The 26,355-nt window shown below is 45.1% G+C and overlaps 2 protein-coding genes and 1 long non-coding RNA gene across 5 annotated transcripts in view; 2 read left to right on the forward strand and 1 right to left on the reverse strand.

The window, feature by feature from the left end:
* GFPT2 (glutamine-fructose-6-phosphate transaminase 2) overlaps positions 1–18,011 on the forward strand; it is an 80,357-nt gene extending 62,346 nt beyond the window's left edge. For all 3 annotated transcript variants that reach the window (XM_030212480.1, XM_030212479.1, XM_030212481.1), the window contains 2 exons: positions 3,345–3,506; positions 17,504–18,011. In XM_030212480.1, coding sequence (XP_030068340.1) covers positions 3,345–3,506; positions 17,504–17,548 — 207 coding nt within the window. In that variant the 3' untranslated portion in view covers positions 17,549–18,011. The remainder of the gene's footprint in view (positions 1–3,344; positions 3,507–17,503) is intronic.
* On the reverse strand, positions 864–24,062 carry LOC115476225. Its single transcript, XR_003943143.1, has 4 exons — positions 23,991–24,062; positions 16,563–16,665; positions 3,425–3,554; positions 864–973 (listed from the first exon to the last, which is right to left on the reverse strand). It is a non-coding gene; the product is annotated as an uncharacterized LOC115476225 (long non-coding RNA).
* A 181-nt stretch (positions 24,063–24,243) lies between these two features.
* MAPK9 (mitogen-activated protein kinase 9) overlaps positions 24,244–26,355 on the forward strand; it is a 121,585-nt gene continuing 119,473 nt past the window's right edge. The window contains 1 exon segment of the mRNA XM_030212873.1: positions 24,244–24,516. The gene's annotated coding sequence lies outside the window, so the exon portion shown is untranslated.

Consider the following 26,355-nt stretch of genomic DNA (forward strand, 5'->3'; position numbering starts at 1 on the left):
GGGGGGGTAATGCTGACAACCCGGCACCCGATACTCTTTGCACTGGCCCCAAAGAGGTGTATTCAAGGTTTGCAAACAGTTCTGATTTGTACAATTTCCTGTGCAAAACTACCTTTGTGGAAATTAACAGTCTGCCTAATTCTTCAGCTCACTTGAGATTTTCCCAAATTTTGCATTTTGCTTTCACTACTGCAAAATTATGCATGAAAAAAACAATTAATACAAGCTAAAGTTCACAAATACCATTGCAAAAATCATTTGCCTTGTTTGTCTTACATTTTGTTAGTGATTGTTTTTAATGTTTTGGACTGTACACCATCTTGATTGGCATCTTGTGATGACAAGGAGCAGGTATATAATTTTTTTATAAATAAAGAAGGGCTTGTTTTACAAAGCCATGCTAGCAATTCCCATGCAGTAAATGAGAGCCCATAAGAATTGAATGGGCTTCCTCTCATGTGTCACGCCGGGAATTAGTAAGAGGCCTGGTATAGACTTCCCGAGACTGTGCGTCTGGCCCCGTCTTTGGCCGTTTTCAAGTCCAAACTTAAAGCCCACCTCTTCACTGCTTTTGACTCCTAACCACTTCCAACCTGCCCTGTCCTTAACCTCACCTATTATTCCCTTACCCTTAATTGTTCTGTCTGTTTACCTGTCTTATCTAGATTGTAAACTCTTTGAGCAGCTACTGTCTTTTTGTGTTTGGTGTACAGCGCTGCGTATGCCTTGTAGCGCTATAGAAATGATAAATAGTAGTAGTAGTAGAAATGGAAATGTTTTGGTTCTCAGTGTGTTTCTTAAATGAGCAATCACTCTATATTGTATCTGTGTAGTTTTTCACCTTGAAATTATTAGCCCTTGTTTTTCCTCTGTGAAAATATACTGTTAAGCTCAGGTTTATTTGTTAATAAGACAGGTACTTGCCCACTGGTAACTGCTATCATCAACAAGTTAGGAATACAGGATGTTCACTCTGCAGAGGATGAGAAGTTAAATTGTTTACAGCTATAAAACCAAGCAGATATTACATTGCATCCATGACATTTATACCCCACATTAGCCCGAAATAGACTCAAGTTCAATGTGGCTTACAAACAAACAATAAAGTGAATAAAACATAATAATGTACAGAATATAACACAAATTACAGTAAGTTCAAGAAGCAAATTAATACTCATGTGCAGTAAGTAAGCAGGGATTTAGACTATCTCAAGGACAAATAATTCATTCTTTTATTCATTTATTGACTGATGTAATTTAGGATGAAAAGTTATCAACGTGGGCCGACGTTAAGATCAGGTTGAGGGCGTGGGAGGAGTGGAGAGCAGACTGCCAACAGCGTGTATTTTAAACGCGACAGATCACATGAAAAATAGGCGCTGACGGGGCACGGTCACTCTCCTGGTGACCCACCTAGCTACACTTCTGGTTAAGATGTTATTATTTTATCACTCCAAACAAAAAAAAAAACAGCACCACGGGCCTTTAAAAATGGAACACAGTTCTTTAATGAATGAGCTTTGACAAAAAGACCCGACACGGGCCGTGTTTCGGTGACTAGCACCTGCGTCAGGGGTCAGAGAAAGTGAAAGTGCTTTGTAGCTTTTACTATATGCGACGTGGGGTAAGGAATAATATATTGTAGAGGAATATATTCGAGTTATTCCCCAAGTTTTCCACGTCATCACTGTGACCCCTGACGCAGGTGCTAGTCACCGAAACACGGCCCGTGTCGGGTCTTTTTGTCAAGGCTCATTCATTAAAGAACTGTGTTCCATTTTTAAAGGCCCGTGGTGCTGTTTTTTTTTGTTTGGACTTTAGTTTGTACTTCGTTCCCTCTCTTTTGTTATATTATTTTATCAGTAACACATACTATTTTTGCAGATCCCATGTTATGCAATGAGACCTAGTTATGCTAATAACCTGGGATAACAGTAAAATAACACATCTTAACGGTAACCCAAGTTGATAAATTCCCGCCTTTTGCATGAGTCGGCTAATTATAAAATGACCATCTATGGGGAATCTCAAAGGACATTTCCATGGGTGAAACAGTGTGCAGCACACACTGAAGTACCGCTGAGCTATTGCAGCAGCCCAGCGGTAGTTCCCACCCCCAGCATGTATAAAAGGGGGCCTTAGACTGTATCAAAAACACACGTTGATGCTAGCGCGGGCCCCCTTTTGACGCAGCTTAGTAAAAGGACCCCTCAATGCATTAAAATTTATGTGCATTCAGTTCTGGACAGAAGTGTTCTTGGGGACAGGGGTTGGACTTTTGTATGTTGCTTTATAAAATACACATGCCTCAGCGCAAAATAAAATGGGAAATTTGTGTATGCCAAAGAACAAGGCATGTGCATTCACTTTCTTCAGGTAGGTGTATACTTTTCCCTTGAAAACTGCTGTAACTTATGCACACACCTGTCACACAAGTTAGGTAGCCTGATATAAAATCACCGTCCCTCTATGTGGGTTTTGTCTTAAATATCTTGTTTTATTACTGTATTTTTTTTTACAGTGTAATACTTTTTGCCTTGAGCTGATGTATCTGAACAGCTGGCTTACAAATTATTACAGTACATTTTACAGTTTTTTCACTACACATGGCTTATAATTCCCTTCATTTATTTACATCAAGGGCAAAAGTGTAAGCAGCATGATGAAGGGAAAAACAGCATGTTTTTTTTCCTATATTTCTGCTTCTAATGACAAAAGTCCTGACCTGCTTATTGTTCAGAGCCTGTTATTGGCGAGTCAGGTGGGAAAAAATCTTGCAATGGAGATAGAACTAAGGTGGCCTTTTACAAAGCTATGCTAGTATTTTTAGCTCATGGTAAGTCAGCTGGCGGTAAACGCTGAGATGCCCAAAGAAATATAATGGGCATCTCTGCGTTTACCGCCAGTTGATTTTTACTGTGAGCTAAAAACGCTAGTGCGACTTTTTAAAAGATCCCCTAAATTTGGGTGTTGGCTAAATGGTTTTGTAGCTAGCACATTTCAGATCCGCTTTGGCAGTTTAGAGACAAGATGGTTAATGGTCCCCATATAACAGTTGTAATAGCCATTGATTCTTGTGAGTTGGTAGCCATTCATTCACACATTTTTGGAAAGATTCTTGTAGCAAGTCATTTTCCAACCAAAATTCCACTGGATGCATAGTACAGTACTATTTCTACCTGAGGGAGCTGACTTCTAGGCCAAGTCATGACTGCTGTATTCCTAACTGGCATCAGACCTCTCAAGGTTAATGACATGGGACCCTCTGAAAAGATTCAGGTGGGTCAAAGCAGAGGAGTTTTCATTTAATATATTTTTATTGATATATTATTTTAAATTTACAGGGACGCCCAATTATTCTCTGTACAAAGGATGACAAGGAAAGTTCAAAGTTTGCATATAAGACTATTGAGTTACCACATACAGTTGATTGTCTCCAAGGTATCTTGAGTGTCATTCCCCTGCAGCTGCTGTCCTTCCATTTGGCTGTTCTCCGAGGATACGATGTAAGTTAACAAGCCTTGTCAGTTCATCTTCTCCTGCCCTTTCTCAGGCTGATAGATGGAATGAGTGGAATTGTATTAATATTTTTGCTGTATCAGTTGGCTTCTTTATTTTTGCCACTGCTATTACATTTTACACAGTATAATTTCTGCTCATTTAGCAGAGGTGACAAAAGTGTGAAGTATTGCACAGCAATGGAGATCCTGGAAGTACTGAAACAGTAGTATAGGGGGGTGAAGTACTTCTGTGTAAGAAAGAAGAGAGACTTGGGGGTGACTGTGTCAGATGATCTCAAGGTGGCCAAACAGGTAGAAAAGATGACTGTCAAAGCCAGAAGGCTGCTCGAGTACATAGTGAGAGGAATGGAAAAGGTTATATTGCCCTTGTATAAGTCTCTGGTGAGGCCCCATTTAGAATACTGTGTGCAATTCTGGAGACCGCGCCTATGAAAAGATATAAACAGGATGGAGTTGGTCTAGTGGGCGGCTACAAAAATGGTCAGTGGTCTGTCGAAAAGCATATGGGGACAGAGTTAAGGCTTTCAATATGTATATATTGGAAGAAAGGAGGAGAGAGGGGATATGATAGAGATGTCTAAATACCTCTGTGGCATTAATGTACAAGAGGTGAGCCTCTTTCAAATGAAGGAAAACTCTAGAATGAGAGGGCATAGGATGAAGTTAAGAGATTATAGGATCGGGAGTAATCTAAGGAAATACTTTTTCAAAGAAAGGGTGGTGGATGTGTGGTATCGCCTCCCGGTGGAGGTGGTGGAGACGAGGACTGTGTCTGAATTTAAGAAAGTGTGGGACAGGCACATGGGATCTCTTAGGGAAAGGAGGAGATAGTGATTGCTGTGGATGGGCAAACTAGATGGTAAAATTATGTCTTATCTGATAATTTTCTTTCCTTTAACGCAGCAGATGAATCCAGGAACTAGTGGGTTAAGTCCGCCTACCAGCAGGTGGAGACAGAGATAAACAAACTAAAGGCAGTGATGCCAGATGGTCAGGTCCTTCCTCAGTTAGTATGTCATTCATAAGCATTTGCCAAGGCCAAAAATATGAAACCAATAACAACCAGAAACCATCCTCACTATGAAAAACAGAGAACCAAATAAGAACTTAAAATAACTGCAACTTGATCCAGAAATCGGAATCCTTTCCATGTTCCCATATCTGTCTGAACTCTGCAAAAGAGAACCCGGAAGGAAAAAATAGGCACACTGCGCGGAAAATGAAAAAACTGTCGGCTGAACTAGGGAGGGATCCTGGATTCATTGGCTGCGTTAAAGGAAAGAAAATTATCAGGTAAGACATAATTTTACCTTCCTTGTCACTTGCAGCAGATGAATCCAGGAACTAGTGGGATGTACGAAAGCATTCCTTAAGTAGGGTGGGAAGCCGACGCTCCCCGCCCCAACACTCCCGCCCCAAAACTCGCATCCTCCTGAGCAGACACGTCTACCCTGTAATGCTTCGCAAAAGTAACGGGACGCCCAAGTAGCCGCCCGACAAATCTCTTCCAGAGATAAGGCTGATGCCTCCGCCCAAGAAGCCACCTATGCCCGAGTAGAATGCGCCTTCAGAGCCACTGGAGACGCCCGCCCTTGTAGCAGATACGCCGCTCCAATGACTTCCCTAATCCAGCGAGCAATGTAAGCCTTAGAAGCCGCCTCACCTCTTTTCTATCCCGACAACAGCATAAAGAGATGATCCGAGTGTCGAAACTCGTTAGAGATCTGCAAGTACTGAAACAAGGCTCTCCGCACGTCCAGGAAACGTAGCGAGGCAGACTCCCCCCGGATAATCCTCTCTTCGAAAAGACGGAAGATAAACCGCCTGATTGACATGGAAAGCTGAAACCACTTTAGGTAGAAACGACGGCACCGTCCAGATCAACACCCCTGCTTCAGAAAACTGCAAAAAAAAGGATCTCTGCAAGACAAAGCCTGAATTTCAGAAATCCTCCTAGCCGAAGCAATGGCCACCAAAAACACTGTCAAGTGTTAGATCCTTCTCAGAAACCTTATTCAACGGCTCAAACGGTGGGGACTGGAGGGCTCACAGTACCACATTCAAATGCCACACCGGGCACGGCTGCAAGTAATCCGTTTGGTTGGTTGTGAGCCCTTGGACCCTGGCCGAGGCCAGCAGGGCGCCAACCCAGGCCAAGGAAAGACCGACCCACCACCACACACCCCAGCTACACAATACCCCTAAGCTACCCCTCCCCGCAGTCCCTCAGGAAGAAGGGAATTAGGCAAACAGGCGGGCCTCGCGGCCGAACCGGAACCCACGCACACAGGGCCACTCGTGCGGGCCTCACGGCCGAACAGGAACCCAGACACACACAGGAGGGTGTGAAAGAACCCAGAGGGCCCCCGGGACCCCAAGATGCCAGGCACGCGCTGAACACCAGCGATAGGGCAGAGGGACAAACGAAAGAACCAGAGCGGGCCACGCCCACACAGGGGACTAGCGCAGGACAGGGGAACTAACACAGCAACCCCCCCCCCCCCCCACCAGGGTAGGAAGCCCCAGGCAGAAGCCAGAGGAACCAGACACAAAAGGAAGGCAGAAAGCCTTTGCCTCAAACCCACTGCAGACAGAGGCAAACAGAACACAAAGGGTTAAGCTTGTAGAGCCAGCCGGCACACCAGGGAGAGAGAGAGTTCCATAAATCAACAAACAATCAGAGAGAAAGCTTCCCGAAAGGGAGCAGGGCCGATAGAACAAACACACTGGCAGAGGCAGGAACACAATACAGTGGTGGAAATAAGTATTTGATCCCTTGCTGATTTTGTAAGTTTGCCCACTGACAAAGACATGAGCAGCCCATAATTGAAGGGTAGGTTATTGGTAACAGTGAGAGATAGCACATCACAAATTAAATCCGGAAAATCACATTGTGGAAAGTATATGAATTTATTTGCATTCTGCAGAGGGAAATAAGTATTTAATCCCTCTGGCAAACAAGACCTAATACTTGGTGGCAAAACCCTTGTTGGCAAGCACAGCGGTCAGACGTCTTCTGTAGTTGATGATGAGGTTTGCACACATGTCAGGAGGAATTTTGGTCCACTCCTCTTTGCAGATCATCTCTAAATCATTAAGAGTTCTGGGCTGTCGCTTGGCAACTCGCAGCTTCAGCTCCCTCCATAAGTTTTCAATGGGATTAAGGTCTGGTGACTGGCTAGGCCACTCCATGACCCTAATGTGCTTCTTCCTGAGCCACTCCTTTGTTGCCTTGACTGTATGTTTTGGGTCATTGTCGTGCTGGAAGACCCAGCCACGACCCATTTTTAAGGCCCTGGCGGAGGGAAGGAGGTTGTCACTCAGAATTGTACGGTACATGGCCCCATCCATTCTCCCATTGATGCGGTGAAGTAGTCCTGTGCCCTTAGCAGAGAAACACCCCCAAAACATAACATTTCCACCTCCATGCTTGACAGTGGGGACGGTGTTCTTTGGGTCATAGGCAGCATTTCTCTTCCTCCAAACACGGCGAGTTGAGTTCATGCCAAAGAGCTCAATTTTTGTCTCATCTGACCACAGCACCTTCTCCCAATCACTCTCGGCATCATCCAGGTGTTCACTGGCAAACTTCAGACGGGCCGTCACATGTGCCTTCCGGAGCAGGGGGACCTTGCGGGCACTGCAGGATTGCAATCCGTTATGTCGTAATGTGTTACCAATGGTTTTCGTGGTGACAGTGGTCCCAGCTGCCTTGAGATCATTGACAAGTTCCCCCCTTGTAGTTGTAGGCTGATTTCTAACCTTCCTCATGATCAAGGATACCCCACGAGGTGAGATTTTGCGTGGAGCCCCAGATCTTTGTCGATTGACAGTCATTTTGTACTTCTTCCATTTTCTTACTATGGCACCAACAGTTGTCTCCTTCTCGCCCAGCGTCTTACTGATGGTTTTGTAGCCCATTCCAGCCTTGTGCAGGTGTATGATCTTGTCCCTGACATCCTTAGACAGCTCCTTGCTCTTGGCCATTTTGTAGAGGTTAGAGTCTGACTGATTCACTGAGTCTGTGGACAGGTGTCTTTCATACAGGTGACCATTGCCGACAGCTGTCTGTCATGCAGGTAACGAGTTTGATTTGGAGCATCTACCTGGTCTGTAGGGGCCAGATCTCTTACTGGTTGGTGGGGGATCAAATACTTATTTCCCTCTGCAGAATGCAAATAAATTCATATACTTTCCACAATGTGATTTTCCGGATTTAATTTGTGATGTGCTATCTCTCACTGTTACCAATAACCTACCCTTCAATTATGGGCTGCTCATGTCTTTGTCAGTGGGCAAACTTACAAAATCAGCAAGGGATCAAATACTTATTTCCACCACTGTACACACAGTACACAAAGGGTTAAACTCACTGAGCCAGCAGGCCGGGACACTGGGAAGAGAAATCCTTAGAGTAAACAACCAACCAGAGAGGACGCTCTCAGACAAGCAGCCAAGCTGAGACGAGAGCTGAACAAAGCCCAGCCCCCACTGAGGAACAAGCAGCTGGCTTCCCACCGAGAGCTGCAGCCAGCGAAGGGAAGCCCAGCTGGAGGCAAGAGAACTAATTATACACACACACACACACACACACACACACTCTGCCCCCAGCTAACACAAACAAAGGGAAAGGAAAGAAATCCCTAACAGGGAACTCAGATCAAAGTCAGAGCACAGAGCACGTTCTGACCAAGAACTGCGGCTTTCAAGTCACCATAAGAGTGAAAGTAACGCGAAAGCAGAGGAACTCTTCAGCTGCAGGCTAAAGTACTATCCCCTGACGTCAGCACAAACCCTGGCAGCCAATCAGAAGAGACGTCCCCCCTCCCCCTCAGCCAAACCGGCAGAATCATAACACTGCCCCAAAGAGCCCCGCGTAGGAAATGGGCCACATCAGAGTGAGCTGCTAAAGAGGAACTGTCCAGTTTGCCCCTAAAACAAGCTAGCGTGTCCACCTGCACTCGAAAGGAATTATATACCAATCCCTTTTGAAGACCATCTTGAAGGAACTCCAGAATAACCGGAATGTCTGCCCAAAAAGGCGATTCAGCACGCAAAGCACACCACGCCGAGAAAGCTTTCCACACTCGCGCAGACGCTGCTGAAGTAGACTGCTTCTGTGCCCCCAAAAGAGTGGCAATGACTGGTCCTGAAAATCCCTTCTTCCTCAGCTGCCGCCTCGCAATAGCCAGGCCGAAAGACCAAAGTTGGAGGGATTTTCCATCTGAACTGGCCCTTGATGCAGCAGATCAGGAGTCACCGGAAGTCACAATGGTGGCTCTGAGAGTGCCTGAACGAGATCCGCGTACCATGGCCGTCGGGGCCACTAGAACGACCGGCCCCCGATGCCACCCTATGCAGCAAAGAACTCTCCCTATGAGAGGCCACGGAGGAAAAACATACAGTAGCTGTTGGCTGCCGTTTGCGGCTGAAGAACTGGGGAAACTTTGGCATTGCAAGCCATGGCCATGAGATCCATTATTGGTCTTCCCCAACGTTGACAGATCAGCCAAAAAGCCGAGTCTGACAGCGTCCATTCCGCTGCGTCCAAAAGAGTCCGGCTGAGAAACTCCGCTTGAACATTGTCTTGACCCGCAAAGTGCGCTGCCAATAAGTTGCAAGATCCGAGACAACATGGTTTTACCAAAAGGAAATCGTGCCAAACGAATCTCATTGAGTTCTTTGATTGGGTGACAGGAGAATTGAATCAGGGACGAGCTATGGACATAATCTACTTAGATTTCAGCAAAGCTTTTGACACGGTTCCCCACAGGAGGCTCTTAAATAAACTGGATGGGCTGAAGATAGGACCAGAAGTGGTGAACTGGATTAGGAACTGGTGGACGGACAGACGCCAGAGGGTGGTGGTGAATGGAATTCGCTCGGAGGAGGGTAAGGTGAGTAGTGGAGTGCCTCAGGGATCGGTGCTGGGGCCGATTCTGTTCAATATATTTGTGAGTGACATTGCCAAAGGGTTAGAAGGTAAAGTTTGCCTATTTAGGATGATACTAAGATCTGTAACAGAGTGGACACCCGGGAGGGAGTGGAAAACATGCAGAAGGATCTGAGGAAGCTAGAAGAATGGTCTAAGGTTTGGCAATTAAAATTCAATGCGAAGAAATGCAAATTGATGCACTTAGGGAATAGAAATCCACGGGAGACGTATGTGTTAGGCGGGGAGAGTCTGATAGGTACGGACGGGGAGAGGGATCTTGGGGTGATAGTATCTGAAGATTTGAAGGCAACGAAACAATGTGACAAGGCGGTGACCGTAGCTAGAAGGTTGTTAGGCTGTATAGAGAGAGGTGTGACCAGCAGAAGAAAGGGGGTGTTGATGCCCCTGTATAAGTCGTTGGTGAGGCCCCACCTGGAGTATTGTGTTCAGTTTTGGAGGCCGTATCTTGCTAAGGATGTAAAAAGAATTGAAGCGGTGCAAAGAAAAGCTACGAGAATGGTATAGGATTTGCGTTACAAGACGTATGAGGAGAGACTTGTGGAACTAAACATGTATACTCTGGAGGAAAGGAGAAACAGGGGTGATATGATACAGACGTTCAAATATTTGAAAGGTATTAATCCGCAAATGAACCTTTTCCGGAGATGCGACGGCGGGAGAACGAGAGAACATGAAATGAGATTGAAGGGGGGCAGACTCAAGAAAAATGTCAGGAAGTATTTTTTCATGGAGAGAGTAGTGGATGCTTGGAATGCCCTCCCGTGGGAGGTGGTGGAAATGAAAACGGTAACGGAATTCAAACATGCGTGGGATAAGCATAAAGGAATCCTGTGCAGAAGGAATGGATCCTCAGGAGCTTAGTTGAGATCGAGTGGCAGAGCCGGTGGTGGGAGGAGGGGCTAGTGGTTGGGAGGCGGGGATAGTGCTGGGCAGACTTATACAGTCTGTGCCCTGAAGAGCACAGGTACAAATCAAAGGAGGGTATACACAAAAAGTAGCACATATGAGTTATCTTGTTGGGCAGACTGGATGGGCCGTGCAGGTCTTTTTCTGCCGTCATCTGCTATGTTACTATGACAGACTCTGAACATGCGCTTCCGCCCATACTAGAAGACGAAACGTTTCCACTGCCAAGGGAAGACTGCGAGTGCCCCCCTGCCGATTGATGTAGGCCACCATTGTGGTGTTGTCCGAGAATACACGAACCTCCTGCCCCTGCAGAAGGTCCTGAAAACTCCGCAGCGCATTCACAACTGCTCGCAACTCCAGACGATATATTGGCCAAGTCGCTTCGAGAGGGGTCCACGATCCCTGGGCTACTCGATGAAGACAATGGGCTCCCCAGCCCGCAAGGCTGGCGTCCGTCACGACTCCCACCCAATTGGGAGACGCCAGAGAAACACCCTTCTGCAAATTGGCTGATCGGAGCCACCACGCGAGACTGTCCCTGGCCCGGCTCAACCAATGAAGGCATCATTGATAATCCAGTGACGTTGGCGACCATCTGCTCAAAAGGAAATTCTGAAGAGGCTGCATGTGAGCCCTTGCCCATGGATTGACCTCCAAGGTCGCCGTCATGGAACCGAGGAGCTGAACATAGTCCCACACTCGGGCAGCACGACAACTCAATAAGGTCCATACCTGAGAAAGCAATTTGATCCTTCGCCCCTCGGGGAGAAACACCTTCCCCCGCTTCGTATTGAATTGCACTCCAAGATACTCCAAACTCTGAGTAGGAACCAGATGACTCTTGTCCATACTGACCACCCAATCTAAGGATTGCAACACCGCAATCACTCGGTCGGTGATCACTCGACTCTCCTCTGCTGTCGTCGCCCGAATCAGCCAGTTGTCGAGATATGGATGCACTTGAATCCCCTCCTTCCGCAGGAACGCCGCTGCTGCCACCACCACTACCACCACCACCATGACCTTGGATGAAGTGCATGGGGCAGTGGCCATTTCAAAAGGAAGGGCCTGAAACTGGAAGTGCTGACCCAGCACCGTAAATCTGAGAAATCGCTGATGGGGCTGCCAAATGGGAATGTGCAGGCAAGCTTCCCTCAAATTGACAGCCATCAAAAACTTGCCTGGTTGAACAGCAGCAATAACTGCCCCTAATGTCTCCATGCGGAAGTGACGAACCCGCAAAAACTGGTTTACTTTTCTAAGATCGAGAATAGGCCGAAAAGCCTCTCCCTTCTTTGGAACCACAAAGAAGATGGAGTACCGACCTGTGCGCCTTTCGAGAGGAGGAACAGGCACGATAGCCCCTATCCTTAGCAGGTCTCGCAAACACTGCAGAACCGCTGTCCTCTTGGCCCATGATACAAAGCGGAACTCCAGAAAAAAGTGTGACAGGAGAGAAGAATTCTAGCTTGTAACCTTCTCGCACCATATCGAGGCCCACTGGTCCGAAGTAATTCTGGCCCACTCTGGAAGAAACAGAGAAAGCCGACCACCGATCTGCTCTCCTCCCGAGTGGACCTGCGCCCCATCATTGGGAGGCCCGAGGAAGGAGCCCCTGACGAGAGGGGGGGTCCAGTCGGATGCTTCTTATTGCAAAAGGAAGAACGCTTCCCAAAACGAGGACGCTGAAAGGCTGCATTGGACCGTCCCGGGCGATACTGTCACGTCTCTCTGAAACATGACCTCAAGGCTCCCTGCCTGGAAATAGACTTGGGTCTATCCTCCGGAAGACGCTGAGATTTGGAATCCCCTAAATCTTTAACAATCTTTTCTAGGCCATCCCCAAAAAGCAATTTCCCTCGGAAAGACAATTTAATGAGCCGTTGCTTAGAGGCCAATGACGGAGCCACAGAAGACGCCGAAAGGAAACGGTCAAGGCCATGAGTTTGGCCGAAGCACAGACCAAATCATACAAGGCATCCGCCAAGTACACCAGCCCAATATCCATCAGCGACATCTGAGGAGTTCCCGGCATATCAGACTCTGAAATCAAATCCATGACAGAATGTAGCCAACTGAGACAAGCTCTAGCCACATAAGAACTACAAACAGAAGCTTGAAGTGTCAAAGCGGCCGCCTCAAAGGAGCGTTTTAAAGAGGCGGCCGCCTCAAAGGAGCGTTTTAAAGAGGCCTCTAGTCGTCTGTCTTGCATATCCTTAAGTGCCACACTACCTTCCAGTGGAAGAGTAGTCTTCTTAGTGACCGCCGTCACCAGGGCATCCACCCTAGGTAGAGCAAACTGCTCTAAATGGTCCCCTGAAACCTGATACAGCCTGGCCATAGCCCTGGCTACTTTCAGCCCCCCATCCGGATCCGCCCACTGGGCCGAAATCAACTCCAATAGCTTCATGTACCAGAAAGGCCTTAGAAGGTCGTCTGGTACTAGCCATCTTGGGGTTGACCGCCTGAGAAGCCGCAAGCTCAGGGTCCTCTATATTCAGGGCTTCCAGCGCCTGAGAGATAAAGGAGGACAACTCCTCCTTATGGAAAATCCTCACGGCGGAAGAGTCCTCCGGTTGGTCAATGAGGACACCGTCTTCCACCCCCATCTGCTCAGAGAGAGCCACCACAGAGGAAGCTGCAGGCGACAGTATGCAAGACCCCTCCTCAGACCCCAAGGAAAGCCTAGGCTTTTTAAGGGAGGAGAAATCCTCTGGGGAAAGCCCCCAAATCTCTTGGTTACCCCCAGACCCCCTGAGAGAATCAAAGGCCGAAGCTGTCACAGCTGCATGAAGGGTGGGGGGGGGGAGTGGGGGTAAGGCCCTTTTCAACAAAAACGCCTGATGGTGTAGCAAAAAATGCTGGTGAAAACCCCTCCCCCGCAATGGAGGTCGCAGCCATGGCACCTGCACCACTGCTCACAGTGCCTGACAGCCCCCCCGACTCCCCTACCAGTGGAGAAGCTTTACCCAAAACCGCTACCGGAGCCGGCTCCGCGACCGATCGCAAAATGGCACAAGAATCGCCAGGCTCTGGGCGGGAAAGCACACTCTCTGGGGGGGGGGGACACCGCTTCGTCGAGTCCAGCGCACCACGCGCTGCAAAGACCTGCCACCGAACGCCCTTTCCCGCATCGGGAACAGCATCTTACCGCCTCCGCTGCCATCGCCTGTCCCCGAACAGGAACCCAGCAGGACTTACCCCAGACTGGGAAAGCACGGGAACTGACAGCTGAGCCGAAGAAAAAAAACTCTCCGACTCCACTTCGAGGCAGGCTCAGACAAGCAGGCAACAGAAAACAGGACTCGGACAGCAGTAACACAAACCTGCTCTCAGCAAAAACACACTTCCCTGTGCTTCTCTGTTTCTCTTTGAAATAAATTCTATGGTTCTCTCTTTTTTTTTTTTTTTTAGTGAGGAGGCAGAAACAAACAGGGAAGGAAAGGAACAGCAAACGCCTGTTCAGAGGGAATTTGAGGTGCAGCAGGGACCCAGCAACTGCATATGCTGCCAAAGGGGACACCACCAGTTCCGCCAGCCCCGGCTCAAACTGGCCACCGTCCCAGGAGCACCCTCAGAGGCCTTGGGCCCATTAGCTAGAGAAAAACCTGTCCACCACCTGCTGAGATAGAGACATACTAACTGAGGAAGGAGCTGGCCGTCTGGCATCACTGCCTTTAGTTTGTTTATCTCTATCTTCACCTGCTGGTAAGCGGACTTAACCCACTAGTTCCTGGATTAATCTGCTGCAAGTGACAAGGAAGGGCCATTTGGCTCTTATCTGCTGTCATGTTTCTATTCTAGTTAGAAGACTGAACATTGCTTCAAAGACCTTCACTTTCCATACTAATCCAATTTAAATTCACCCAGTTAAAATGAAGCAGGCATGTGGATATCTGCATTTCCTGAATTTATTTTTCAACTTTTACTAGCTGGCGCTTAACTTATAAGGACCAAAGAACATCTGCAGTCCTAGTAATAGGCAATCAGCAAGACTAAAAGACATACATATGTAAATTTAATTATCAGCCAATTACACCCTTAAAAAGACATAAGGCATAATTAGGAAAGGAAAGGAGGAACTATTCATTAAATACAGTAATGTTTCAGAAGTCTAGAGGGAAGGTACTAATGTTCTCCAAATCCTTCCAACCTCCAATAACATCTAAGAACTTTACTTGTAATCATACAGTTAAAGCTTTGTGCTTTTCTGCTTGCCTTCTAAAATCAGCAATATTCAAATCAATGGATCTGATTGATTCATACTAGCTGTGATGATACAAAATGATTAGTTCATACTATATAAGCAGAGAGCTGCACAGGAGCAGGTACCACAGGGATCCCCTTCAGGTCCACAGGGATTTCGTGGGGACGGACCTTGGTTCCATGGGGCTCCCGTGGAACCACACAATTGAACCAACCTATGCTTTACCTCCCCGCACATACCTGAAGTCACCCTGGTGGTCTAGTGGCTTGCTTCGGGGCAGGAACGATCCCCACTCTTTCCTGCCCGCTGCCGAGACTTCAAAGGAAGTCATACAAAGCCACCGCCTGTAGTCTCGGCAGCCATTTTAAACAAGCGGCAGCAGCGAGATGGATCAGTGGCAGAGAGCAGAAAAGAGTGGGTATTTTTCCTGCCCCGAAGCAAGCCACTAGACTACCAGGATGACTTCAGGTATATGCGGGGAGGGCACGGAAGTTAGATTGAGTACAGGAGACAGTACGAGGCTATCTAGCCCAATGGGTTGAAGCCAGTAGGCAGAGATTGCTGCCACACTGGATCACCCAAAGCAATAGCAAATGCTATTGAAAACAATAGTAAAAGATTTTTTAGAAATAAGGGACTGCTTATGCGTGGTCCATCTGTAAAAAGTCAAAAGCTGTTCCAGTTGGTAGGCAGTGCCTTAAAAGGTGGAGGACAAAAGTTTTTTTTAAAATGTATTTGAAATCTTCCTATATCCTATCTAATAAAACGCACCTCCAACGTTCTGAAGCTGACTCCGTGGCTGAGGCATTCGTGCGCTCTGCTGTAAGGCTCCATCTTCTGAATGTCACGCATGTGGCCCCACCCCTGACACCCTCGCTGCAATGCCATGCCCCCCAGCTTGCCGCCACCAGGCGTGCAGGCTCAGCCCTTCTCTCTCTGTTAGCTCTGGTCTCGCCCTCATTACCTCTTTCCGCAATGAGGGCGGGACCAGAGCTAACACAGAGAGAATGGCCGAGGCTGAACGCCTTTTAACTCTGCTTTCGTCTGAGATGATTTTTAAAATATGGAGCGAATGCGGCTGGAACTGGAAGGGAGGGATGACGACCCTAGAACTGGGAGGGAGGGAGGGGGAACCTGACATTCGGACGGAGGGGCGGAGCGATCCTGGAACTCTGAGGGAGGGGTGACCCTGGAACTCGGAGGGGGCGACCCTGCAACTCGGAGAGAGGGAGGGGGGCGACCCTGCAACTCGGAGGGAGGGGGGTGACCCTGGAACTCAGAGAGAGGGAGAGAGAGAGGGAGGGAGGCCCATGGCACACACACTCATTCTCACACACACTCTCTCTCACAGACACATTCGCACCCAGTCTCACTCTCTCTCTGTTACAAACACACACTCGCACATTCACTCTCTCTCTCACACAGTCAGTCTCACACACACTCTCTAAAACATACACACTCCGAGGACAACCTTGTTAGCACCCGTTTCATTTGTGTCAGAAACGGGCCTGTTTTACTAGTCTAGATAAAAATATCATGAAATAAAAACTGATCACTAAAACAGCTTCAAAAATTATTGCCGGTAGAAACATCACTAATACTTTTGTGCTCATATTTCTACACTGCTCTATACAAACAGCAATACGTGGCCAAGTTTCAGTGAAGATATCCTGTTCACTGATGGGCTCATCTTAACTGCTTTAATCTGCCTTGGGAAGCCTGGTGTTATAAAGATTTGAATTAAAATTAAATTCTCCTTTCATTGAGGCACATGGAATCACATCGTCACTTCATCTATTTTGTACAAATGGATTATTCTGTTTTCAGCATGTTTCAGGGACAAGTGGTTTTTGTAAGTTATAATAATAAAAATAAATATTTCCTATAGCTGTCTTTCTTGGGGGGGGTGGGGGGGGGAGGGAAGCAAGGTGACTGCGGTGTGGCAGGGGCTAGGACAGAGATTACTTACGGCATGGACAGGCGGGGATGGGTTAGATTTCTGTCCGTAGTATGAACCAATCCGATATCATTACTTATGGCCTAATGCATGACTGTGGGAATACTGCTGGTCTCTAGAAAACAAACAAACAAAAAAAAAAGAGTAGTAGTATAGAAGCATTCCAATATTTGTCAGCCTTCCACATGACACAAGAAGGTAGCATTTGTAGTGGAAAAAGTTCAAGAATAAAAGGTTCCTAAAAGGAGGGAAACTAAAAAGGAAATACTGCTTACTTGAAGACTGTAGTAAATGCCTGGAATCACCTGCTGGCAGGGAGAATAGAAACCAAACCATGACAAACCATGTGGTGGTGAAGCCAATGGATGGAGACAATTCTCTACTGAGTAAACAGTAGGGGCAGCTGAGAAGAGTGTGTTGACCAAGCAGTCCCATCTGCCAACAAGCACTATGCTAAAATGTGACTGTGTTATTGGAGCATTGCTGAGTAAAGAATCTTCAGAGGACAAATTCAAAATATATTTGAAATTATAGCAGATAGATGTTACTACCTGCCATCTGAAGTGTTCTCCCTAGGATATTTTGAATGGGTGCCCCATCCAGCTGATTTTACTGACCACCCAGCTAACTTGACCCAAAAAAATTATAATGTTGTACAGTAGTCCCCACCAGGCTACTCCTTCATGCCACCTGGTTGGCAAAACTTTCCAAGGACAACACTGCATGTAGATTTTTGAAATGCTATAATATGGTAACTACACCAAGCTGGATTCAAAAGGTGTCTAATAATTACAAGTTGTGGGTCATGTAGCCTAAAAAACATTCTGAATCTTGTGATAAATAGAAACCGGTGATAAACCAATGCACATTTCAGCTACTGCTAAGTTACATTTTAAAAATGCCATTTTGTAAGAATCTTGATAGCTGGTCTCATGGGTGTGTTCTCATTTTAGGTTGACTTTCCAAGAAATTTGGCAAAATCAGTGACTGTGGAATGAATAGATTTCCAAGACAGAAGACTGAAGTGCTTCAGTTGCGGATACAAGCTCCTATGCATTCGTGTGTCTGTTACAAAAATTAATGTTAACCTAGGATGATATTGTAGTCTGTTGGGAAACAGTTCTGGATACTTCAAAGTGCTCTGGTTGAATTCTTTTAATGTGCCTTATACTCAAGTGTTTTAGCTACAGTATATGCTGTATATACTCCAATTACCAAAGAGGAAGGAAAATAATGTTTACAAAGCATTTTGCTACGTAGAAAGAACGGGGCAAATATTCAGCCGATGGCTGTGAGCATTTTACTGACCATTGCTGGCGTTATTCCTGGATGTTCAGTGCCAGGCCATGTCCGGGCTTCAGCACTGAACATTCAGTTTATGCAGTGCTGGCGAATACATGACTGGTAAAGTCGATATTCAGAACTTAACCAGCCGTGGGTTGCTGCATAAAAAGGACTGTGTTTTATGTGGTCCCATTTACACATTTACCCTGGTTGGTTAAGAGGTGAATATCAGAACTTAAGTGGCCAAGTGCCAACTTCGCCCCTGCCACGCCCCCAAAGTAGCCAGGGTTTCACTTAGGTGCTAACTGCTAATATTCATCGGCGATAACCAGTTAAGTGCTGCTGAAAATTAGCGGATAGTCCTGAACAAGCGATTTAACTAGTCAGTGGCCATTTCTGGTTGGTTAAACGTTTTAAATATGGACCAGTACTTTTCTACTACTGTGCAATATTAAAAAAAAAAAGTGTATGAACATACACCCAGCCAAGCGGATGTATTAGAGATGGACCATATTGTTGTAATCTGCATTTATAACCATAAATCCAACCTCAAATTTGAATTAATCACAATTAGGCTTCACTGGATTATCATCACTAATTATGAACATGAGAGCTAAGGGACCCTTTTACTAAAAGCTTAGCACACGCTAATGGACATTAGCTAAATGCTGCACGTCCTATTTGATACCTATGGGCCATGAGGCTCTTAGTATGTGCTAAGCTTTAGTAAAAGGACCCCTTAGTAAATAAGGGGAAAATAAATCCAGTATTCCTAAAACAGAAACCACATCATTTTAATTTTCAAAGCTCAAATTATCACATTAGGCAGTCATGTTTCAATAAATTTTAATTTGGGACAAGTACCTGGATTATGGTGGGTTTTAGGATCCCTGATCACAATCATTTGGCCCTTCTCTGAGAGTTATATACATCTCTTTTCAGAGTAACTGTGAACATTTTTGTAATCAACACTTATCTATTTTTATAGATGTTTAAAAAAGTATTTATAATTGCAATTGTACAAATAAGCTTTTAAGTTATTGTTCTTTTAGTTGTATGCTTATAGATTTTTTGTTTTGGTAATGGTCTACCTTAGTTAGCACAGGTTATTTTCACAAAGGGCTGTTGTCCATGTTGTATAATGATAGAAGCCCCGGTGAATCTTATCTTTGTTTACCTGCTGTACTATTTGTCAAGCTTCAGCTGTCTGAAGGCTGTTGGAACAGTAATAAGAAAATGGAAAAATATGAATGAAGAATTTATCAATGAAAACTTTTTTTGTGAAACCAAATAAGGGAGGCAAATGACATGGGGGTCCTATTCGTTCATTACCATTTTCCAATATTGTGTACGTTGTTAGTTGGCCTGGCCCAAAAGTGGGCTAGAGTGCACATTACCTGAATGGATGGTACAATCTAGTTACTATGCAAAAAGGGAAAAATAAAGAAAATGCAATATTTTGTCCTCTTCTGTGCTTTCAGTACTTACGTTAGAAACTGAATTCTGCAAAAAGCAGAACTGGCCTATGTGCCTGTACAAAACAGGTTACTAAACTGATCCCTCCCCCCTATAACAAACAAATGCTCTCACACAAATTTACACCTGTATTTTAATCATTTATAGATGTCAATGGCACTTATGTGTATAAGTGACCTTTTATAGAATACCAACTAGAAAAAAGTATGTACCATGTTTTTATGTATGTACATGGCTGGAATACACAAATAAGAATGTAGATTATTCTATAATTTACACATGTTCTGGTAATATCTAGGCACGGGCATTTACACAGCTATAAGGTTAGTGTGATTGCGCCTTAAATGTAATCAAATTTTTTGCCTCTTGTGCTAATATTCTACAAAAAGAAGGAGATATCTCCTTTTCTTTATAGAATAGGCTTGAGGAAAGTGATGTGGTAGCCGCATTAGTCCACTTTTAAAGACAATAAACAGAAATAAATCCAAACAGAGAAAAGAAAATAAGATGATACCATTTTTATTGGACAAACATCTTTCGATTCCCTTCTTCAGATTGGAAATAAGCAACCTTGACAAATATCAGAATATATAAGTGAAACACAAAGGAACACAAGCATTCCACTGATAATCTCACAGAAAGAGAGAGGGGTAGGTTAGGTGAGAAACAGGGAGAGCTGGGTGGATGCGAGTCAGGAAGAGTTGAATGGTAGATAAGAGGGTGACAAAGCAGTAGAATTTTATGATTTATAATGGACTAGGAAACCCAGATCTTTGTCGAGTCCTGTCTGGTGGGTGTCAAAATATTTCATTATTTTGACTTCAAAGGTGTTACGTTCCTGGATTATCTTAAAATTTTCTTTTAGTATTCTTACCATAAGATCATTGATACAGTGCTCTGGTTTTGTGAAATGCTGTCCCACAGAGGTGGCATCCTGGTTGGCATTGGAATGTTTAATATTGTATCTATATAAATTGAGCCCCATCTTGAGCATCTGGCTTGTTTCACTTGGGTTACCTTTGAAAGCTAATCAAAAGATGTATTAAGTTAGTCAAATAAGAAGGACTCATCTTATTTTCTTTTATCTGGATTTATTTCTATTTATTACCTGGAATAGGCTTGAAAAAGGTACCTGCTTACTCTTACCCTAGGCGCCCTGTTATAGAATTATCCTCCATGCGTGCATATGATGCTTAATTTAAACAGCACACTATTTGCGAGGGGGCATACATGGGAAGAAGCATGGGTAGACATAGGCAGGACTCCCACTTACATGCATAATTTACAGAATATGATTTATTAGAGCTTGCTGAATCACCTTTCCTCAATAATATAACAAGGGAAAATTAGAAAGGAACGCCATCAAACGGAATACTGTAAGTTATGTAGGTATCTGCTGCACTTACACAAGATCTATGGCTGCAATAACTGGTCATACTTAAATGCAACATGTATATATATCTGATTATGCTAGTATTGTAAAAGGAAAGTAGGCAACAAACATTCCTTTAGAGAACAGATTCTTACATTACATCCTCTGGATACCTAATTCTAGGCACTCTAATGAACTTATCCCCTATCTGTATATTCACCACTATTATATATATGGATACTGATGCTGAATAGATGGATTGTTAAATATTGGTGACCATTCTGTCTAAAAATTTACCCCTATGTGCATGGTTCACACCACAAGATTCATGTAAAGATGGGATACACAACAGTAAAATCTGGCTCAGAACACCACAAATCTTTGGTCCAGCCTTATACTTGAAGCCATTAATTATACATACATACATTTATTTACTGGGATTAAAACTGTATGAAGAGATTCACCCAAAGGGATGTACTACAGGTACAGTTTAACATAAAACTTACAATTTTAACTGCATAACAATAGTAAAATTACCAAATATAAACATAAATACAATAAATGAGGTAAACATGGAAATGGCAAATTGAAACCTTGTAATAGGACTAACAAGAAACTGTATCAGAAATATACACAAATAGTACAATGCTGATTATCCGGACTATCTTCAGCAGGGGGGGGGGGTTGTTATCCAGATAATCATAAATCCGGATGACTGGACAAACTTACATGGACATCCAGTCTCGAGTTAGGTGGAGCCCCTCTGGGAGTAAGTTGCAGAGTGTGGGGTTACAGCTGAGGAAGCTTGTTGGAAGGGATCATAGTGACATAGTAGATGATGGCAGAAAAAGACCTGCCCGGTCCATCCAGTCTGCCCAAGAAATGTGCCACTTTTTTGTGTATACCTTACCTTGATTTGTAACTGTCTTTTTCAGGGCACAGACTGTACAAGTCTGCCCAGCACTATCCCCGCCTCCCACCATCGGCTCTGGCACAGACCGTATAAAGTCTGCCCAGCACTATCCCTGCCTCCCAACCACCAGCCCCACCTCCCACTACCAGCTCTGTTATCCAATCTCGGCTAAGCTCCTGAGGATCCATTTCTTCTGAACAGGATTCCTTTATGTTTATCCCACGCATGTTTGAATTCCATTAACATTTTCATCTCCACCACCTCCTACGGGAGGGCATTCCAAGCATCCACCACTCTTCTCCGTGAAAAAATACTTCCTGACATTTTTCTTGAGTCTGCCCCCCTTCAATCTCATTTCATGTCCTCTTGTTCAACCGCCTTCGTATCTCTGGAAAAGGTTCGTTTGCGGATTAATACCTTTCAAATATTTGAAAGGCTGTATCATATCACCCCTGTTTCTCCTTTCCTCCAGGGTATACATGTTCAGGTCAGCAAGTCTCTCCTCGAACGTCTTTAACACAAATCCCATACCATTCTCGTAGCTTTTCTTTGCACCGCTTCGATTCTTTTTACATTCTTCGCAAGATACGGCCTCCAAAACTGAACACAATACTCCAGATATAGTAGATGGCGACACATTGTGTAATTTCTTGTGACCAGGGTACACATAGTGATGCTCCTTGAGAGGACCTTAGGGGTCTTAAAGGTGTGTAAAAGGCTAACATTCCTCTGTATGGACATTCTTCTTTCAACCTTCTTGTGCCAGACATGTTTGGTGTCTGCACATTTTTAATACCTTATATTCATTTTTTATAATTACACCTTGGAATTTGTTACCATCATGGATTCGATTGGAATCTACTTATCTATTATTTTGAAAAAACTAAAAAAACTTTTTATTCAATAAGTGATACAGATTTGCACATGGAAAAGAAAACGGTAACAGAATTCAAGCATGCGTAGGATAAACAAAGGAATCCTGTTCAGAAGGAATGGATCCTCAGGAGCTTAGCCGAGATTGGGTGGCAGATGGGAGTTCCAATCCAATCCACATCATACAAGTTGAAATCTCCCAACAGTAGCACCTCCCCTTTCATACTAATATTTTGAATATCCTCTGTCAGATCCTTGTCTAGCTTCTCTATTTGTGCCAGAGGTCTGTAGATAACCCCCGTGTGTATAAAGGTTCCATCTTCTTTTTCCAGGACAATCCATAAAGCTTCTTCCTTTCCCCAGGTGCCCCGCATTTCAGCCGCTCTAATATTGTCTCTCATATACAGCGCCACTCCACCCCTTCGGCCCTCTCTATCCATTCTAAAAATATAGCCCTAGTCACATCCCATTCATGGGAATCATTGAACCACGTCTCTGTAATAGCAATAATATCCAAGTTTTCTTCAAACATCAGGGCTTGCAAGTCTTGAACCTTTTTACCTAGACTGCGAGCATTTGTGCTCACTGCTTTCCATCTGTGTAGAGAGTTTAGGTGGTTTTCTGTATTTAGATGACCTTTCCCTCTGCCATCAAGTTTATTCTGGGGGTGACTTTCCGAATTCCCTTGTTTCCTTTTGTCGTCCCCGCCTTCTACTTTAAATGTCTAGAAACATACTGTCTGAATTTATCCCCAAGGATCCTTTTTCCCTTCACCGAAAGATGTAACCCATCATTACAGTACAGCCTGTTGTTTTTCCACAGGTAACCTCAGATACCAATCAAACCAATTCTGAAAAAGCCCAGCATAGCTCACAGCTCCCAAGGTAAAGTGAAATTCTGGGTTTTATTTCTCTAACTACACAGTTGTACACAAATTGCCCCTCCTCCAAAGGTATGAGTCACCAGGTGCCATGTAACCAAATTGATTTAATTAGGTCTCTGGCACTAAAGATTCAAAACCCAATTCTAATAAATACAACTTTAAGAGTGGAGTCACCTTCTAGTTTAGCAACCTCTGATAGGGTGGTTAAAGGCCCATGACCCCTTATTGGGTCGGCCAGAACATTTTAGAAGGCTTGAGTGGAGGGCAATTGCTGCCACACTAGGCGTCAGCAAGGTGCTAAGAAATCCGGGGGGAGGGGGGGCAAATGGCTCTCCTGCCCCTCCTACACCCATGCCCCCAATGCTGTACTGCCTTCACCTTGTCCATGGAGAGGTAATTTGTGTTGGGTTTAACACTCTCAACCATTCTGAAAAGTTAGCCCCTGGAAAGCAGTATCTTTTCGATGTATAACACTTATCTAAAACCACTTGTTCATTTCCCCATATGAACCTCAGGAGCAGACTACTGCAAGAGAAGCAGGCGAGAGGAGATTACTGCAAGGCAGAAAAAGTCATTTGGTTAAAATGAAACGAGAAGGAGAGAGAGCCAATACACGAGTGCAACAAGTCGAAATCTCACCGCCAGCCAGCGAGCGACCCTTCGCCATTCCCCCTCCAGCAAGCAAAGACTCACATATGCACCGTCCGCAAAGCATTTGCCTGGGCCAGGCCAGCCAACCTTTCGGCACCATGGCAACCCTCTGCCTGCCTCCTTCCACACTCGATTGGCAGTCGGGTCTCACTTCCTTCCCAGTGCGCCTTTGCTATTGGATGCTTCCACCGTCGGCAGCCGCAGGAGAGGGGCGGTGGGACTGGGAGTCGTGAGGTCATCGCTCTCTCCCACAGCGGCAGCCGTTGGTGCGTGAAGGAGCCGCGGCAGGGGCAGAATGACAGGAAGGGAGTGAATGTGACGCCGAGCTCAGCCCCCGTTGCCGCCACCACCACCCCTCCCCAACCCGTCCCTCCATTCACGCATCTTTGACACCACTGCTTCCCGGCGAATGTGGAAGGATACCTTCCGGCAGTTAGCCAGAACGACAAACAACCGGACTCTCGCCCAGCGCGAGCGCAGCGGCCGAGAGGCCGGCGCCGGCCCGACGCAAGAGGTGAGTGCAGGAGGCTAGGGAGCCGCGCGCCGGGGAGCAGAGAGAAGAAGCCACGAGCTGTTGCTGCTCCTCTTCCTCCTCCTCCTCCTTCTCGTTTCCTTCGTCTTGCTGGCACTGGCAGGCATTCCGATGCCCATTCACCGACCTGCGGACACTGTTGCCTGGTTTCTCAGCCACTCCCCTCTTTTTTTTCTTTTCCCCAAGACCTCGCCTATAAGGAGATGGGGGGGGGGGCGCTTCTGAAAGTTTTCATTAAGATTGACCTTTGGGAGGCATGTAGTAAAATTCCAGGAGCCTCTTTAGGTTGCGCTCTTCGCTCTGCCCCATCTCCGAGGTCCATGTATTCCCTGTGCAAAAAGATGTTATTTGAGGTGCTGGTGCTGCCTTGGTTTTGGCAACATCACCTCTTTTAATGGCGCATTTTGCAAAATAAAGTTTCCCCCTTCCCCCTTTTATGTAGGGAAATAAACCTTGTAAAGTGACTTTCTCGTGCAAGAGTAAGCCCTAACCTTTTTTGTGTGTGTGTGGTGGTGGTAAGATACAGGAGCACATCATGTGTCACTCTATTCTACTATGCAGTTTTAATGTAAGACCTGTATTGGAATTCTATGTCACTGATGTCAAGACTAAGCGTTTTTCTCTTTTTCTGAATCAAAATACTTAGTAGATTGGATCCTACCTTAGTCTAGCAGAAAGTAAAGGATGCTTTGAAATAGTCTTGTCATGCAAACTCATGTGCAGTAGAGCAGGACTATGCTGTTCTGAGAAAAATTGCCATCCGAGAAAGCTTGCTGGAAGGCATCAAAGTGATATAGTAGATGACCATACGTGTAATTTCTTGTGACCAGGGTACAGATAGTGATGCTCCTTGAGAGGACCTTAGGGGTTACCAGCCTCAACCCTGTAATACCCATGCTGTTTATGGTTTTGGTACGGGGTGGGGGGGGGGGGGGGCTGTCTTGTACTACAGGCCCTGTGTTAGAACATTTTTCTTTAAGTGCATCAAAACAAGATAAGTCAGATGACTTAAAGCAGAGCTTCCAAACTGGTTGATGCTGGTGGGGTCACAACCTAGACGGACCTTCCATAAGACATCATTGGTCTGTGCTGTGTTGGGGTTGTCATATTTTATTTATTTATTAGTATTTATTTACTTTGTGAAGGAATTCACTCAAGACGGTGTACAGTAAGAATAAATCAAACATCAGCAATAGACAATTACAGCAGTAAAAATATTCAAATAACAATACAAAGTATGGCATAGTATACTACTTACAATATTTTCTGTGGTTGCGTGAATGGGGTTGTTGCCACAGAAAGATTGATTAGCACTAACTTACTGTATAGCAAAAGGATGAAATATAATTATCTAGCATGAAAGAATACTACCCTTGATTCTAAGACGCATCCCTATTTTGCAAAAGTGGAAAAATAAACCCTTGATGTTAAAACGCCATTGATTCTAAAATGCATCCCTATTTTGCAAAAGTGAAAAATGTTGAAAGTAAACTGTTAAGGAGTATGCCAAATACAGTAGATTTCCATTTTGGTGCCCTAAAGCCACGTGATTTGTAGTATTTGTCCTCAATTCTAAGATACCCTTGAATGTAAGCTGCACCTATCTCTCCACACGTATTAAACTCAGTGAAAATGTGCTTCTTAGAATCGAGCAAATACGGTATACTCCCAAAGAGCTAAATATAAGGTTGTAGCTATTTACTAGTAGTTGTGATTGAAGCTAAATAGTTTTAACAAAACTAAACAGAAACTACTTCACTTGTAAAATTGCAGTAGATTTTTTTTTCTTTCCTGTAGGTTTGAACTACATGCTTGGTACAC

The sequence above is a fragment of the Microcaecilia unicolor genome, chromosome 8 (genome assembly GCF_901765095.1).
Source record: "Microcaecilia unicolor chromosome 8, aMicUni1.1, whole genome shotgun sequence".
NCBI classification, from domain to species: Eukaryota; Metazoa; Chordata; class Amphibia; order Gymnophiona; family Siphonopidae; genus Microcaecilia; species Microcaecilia unicolor.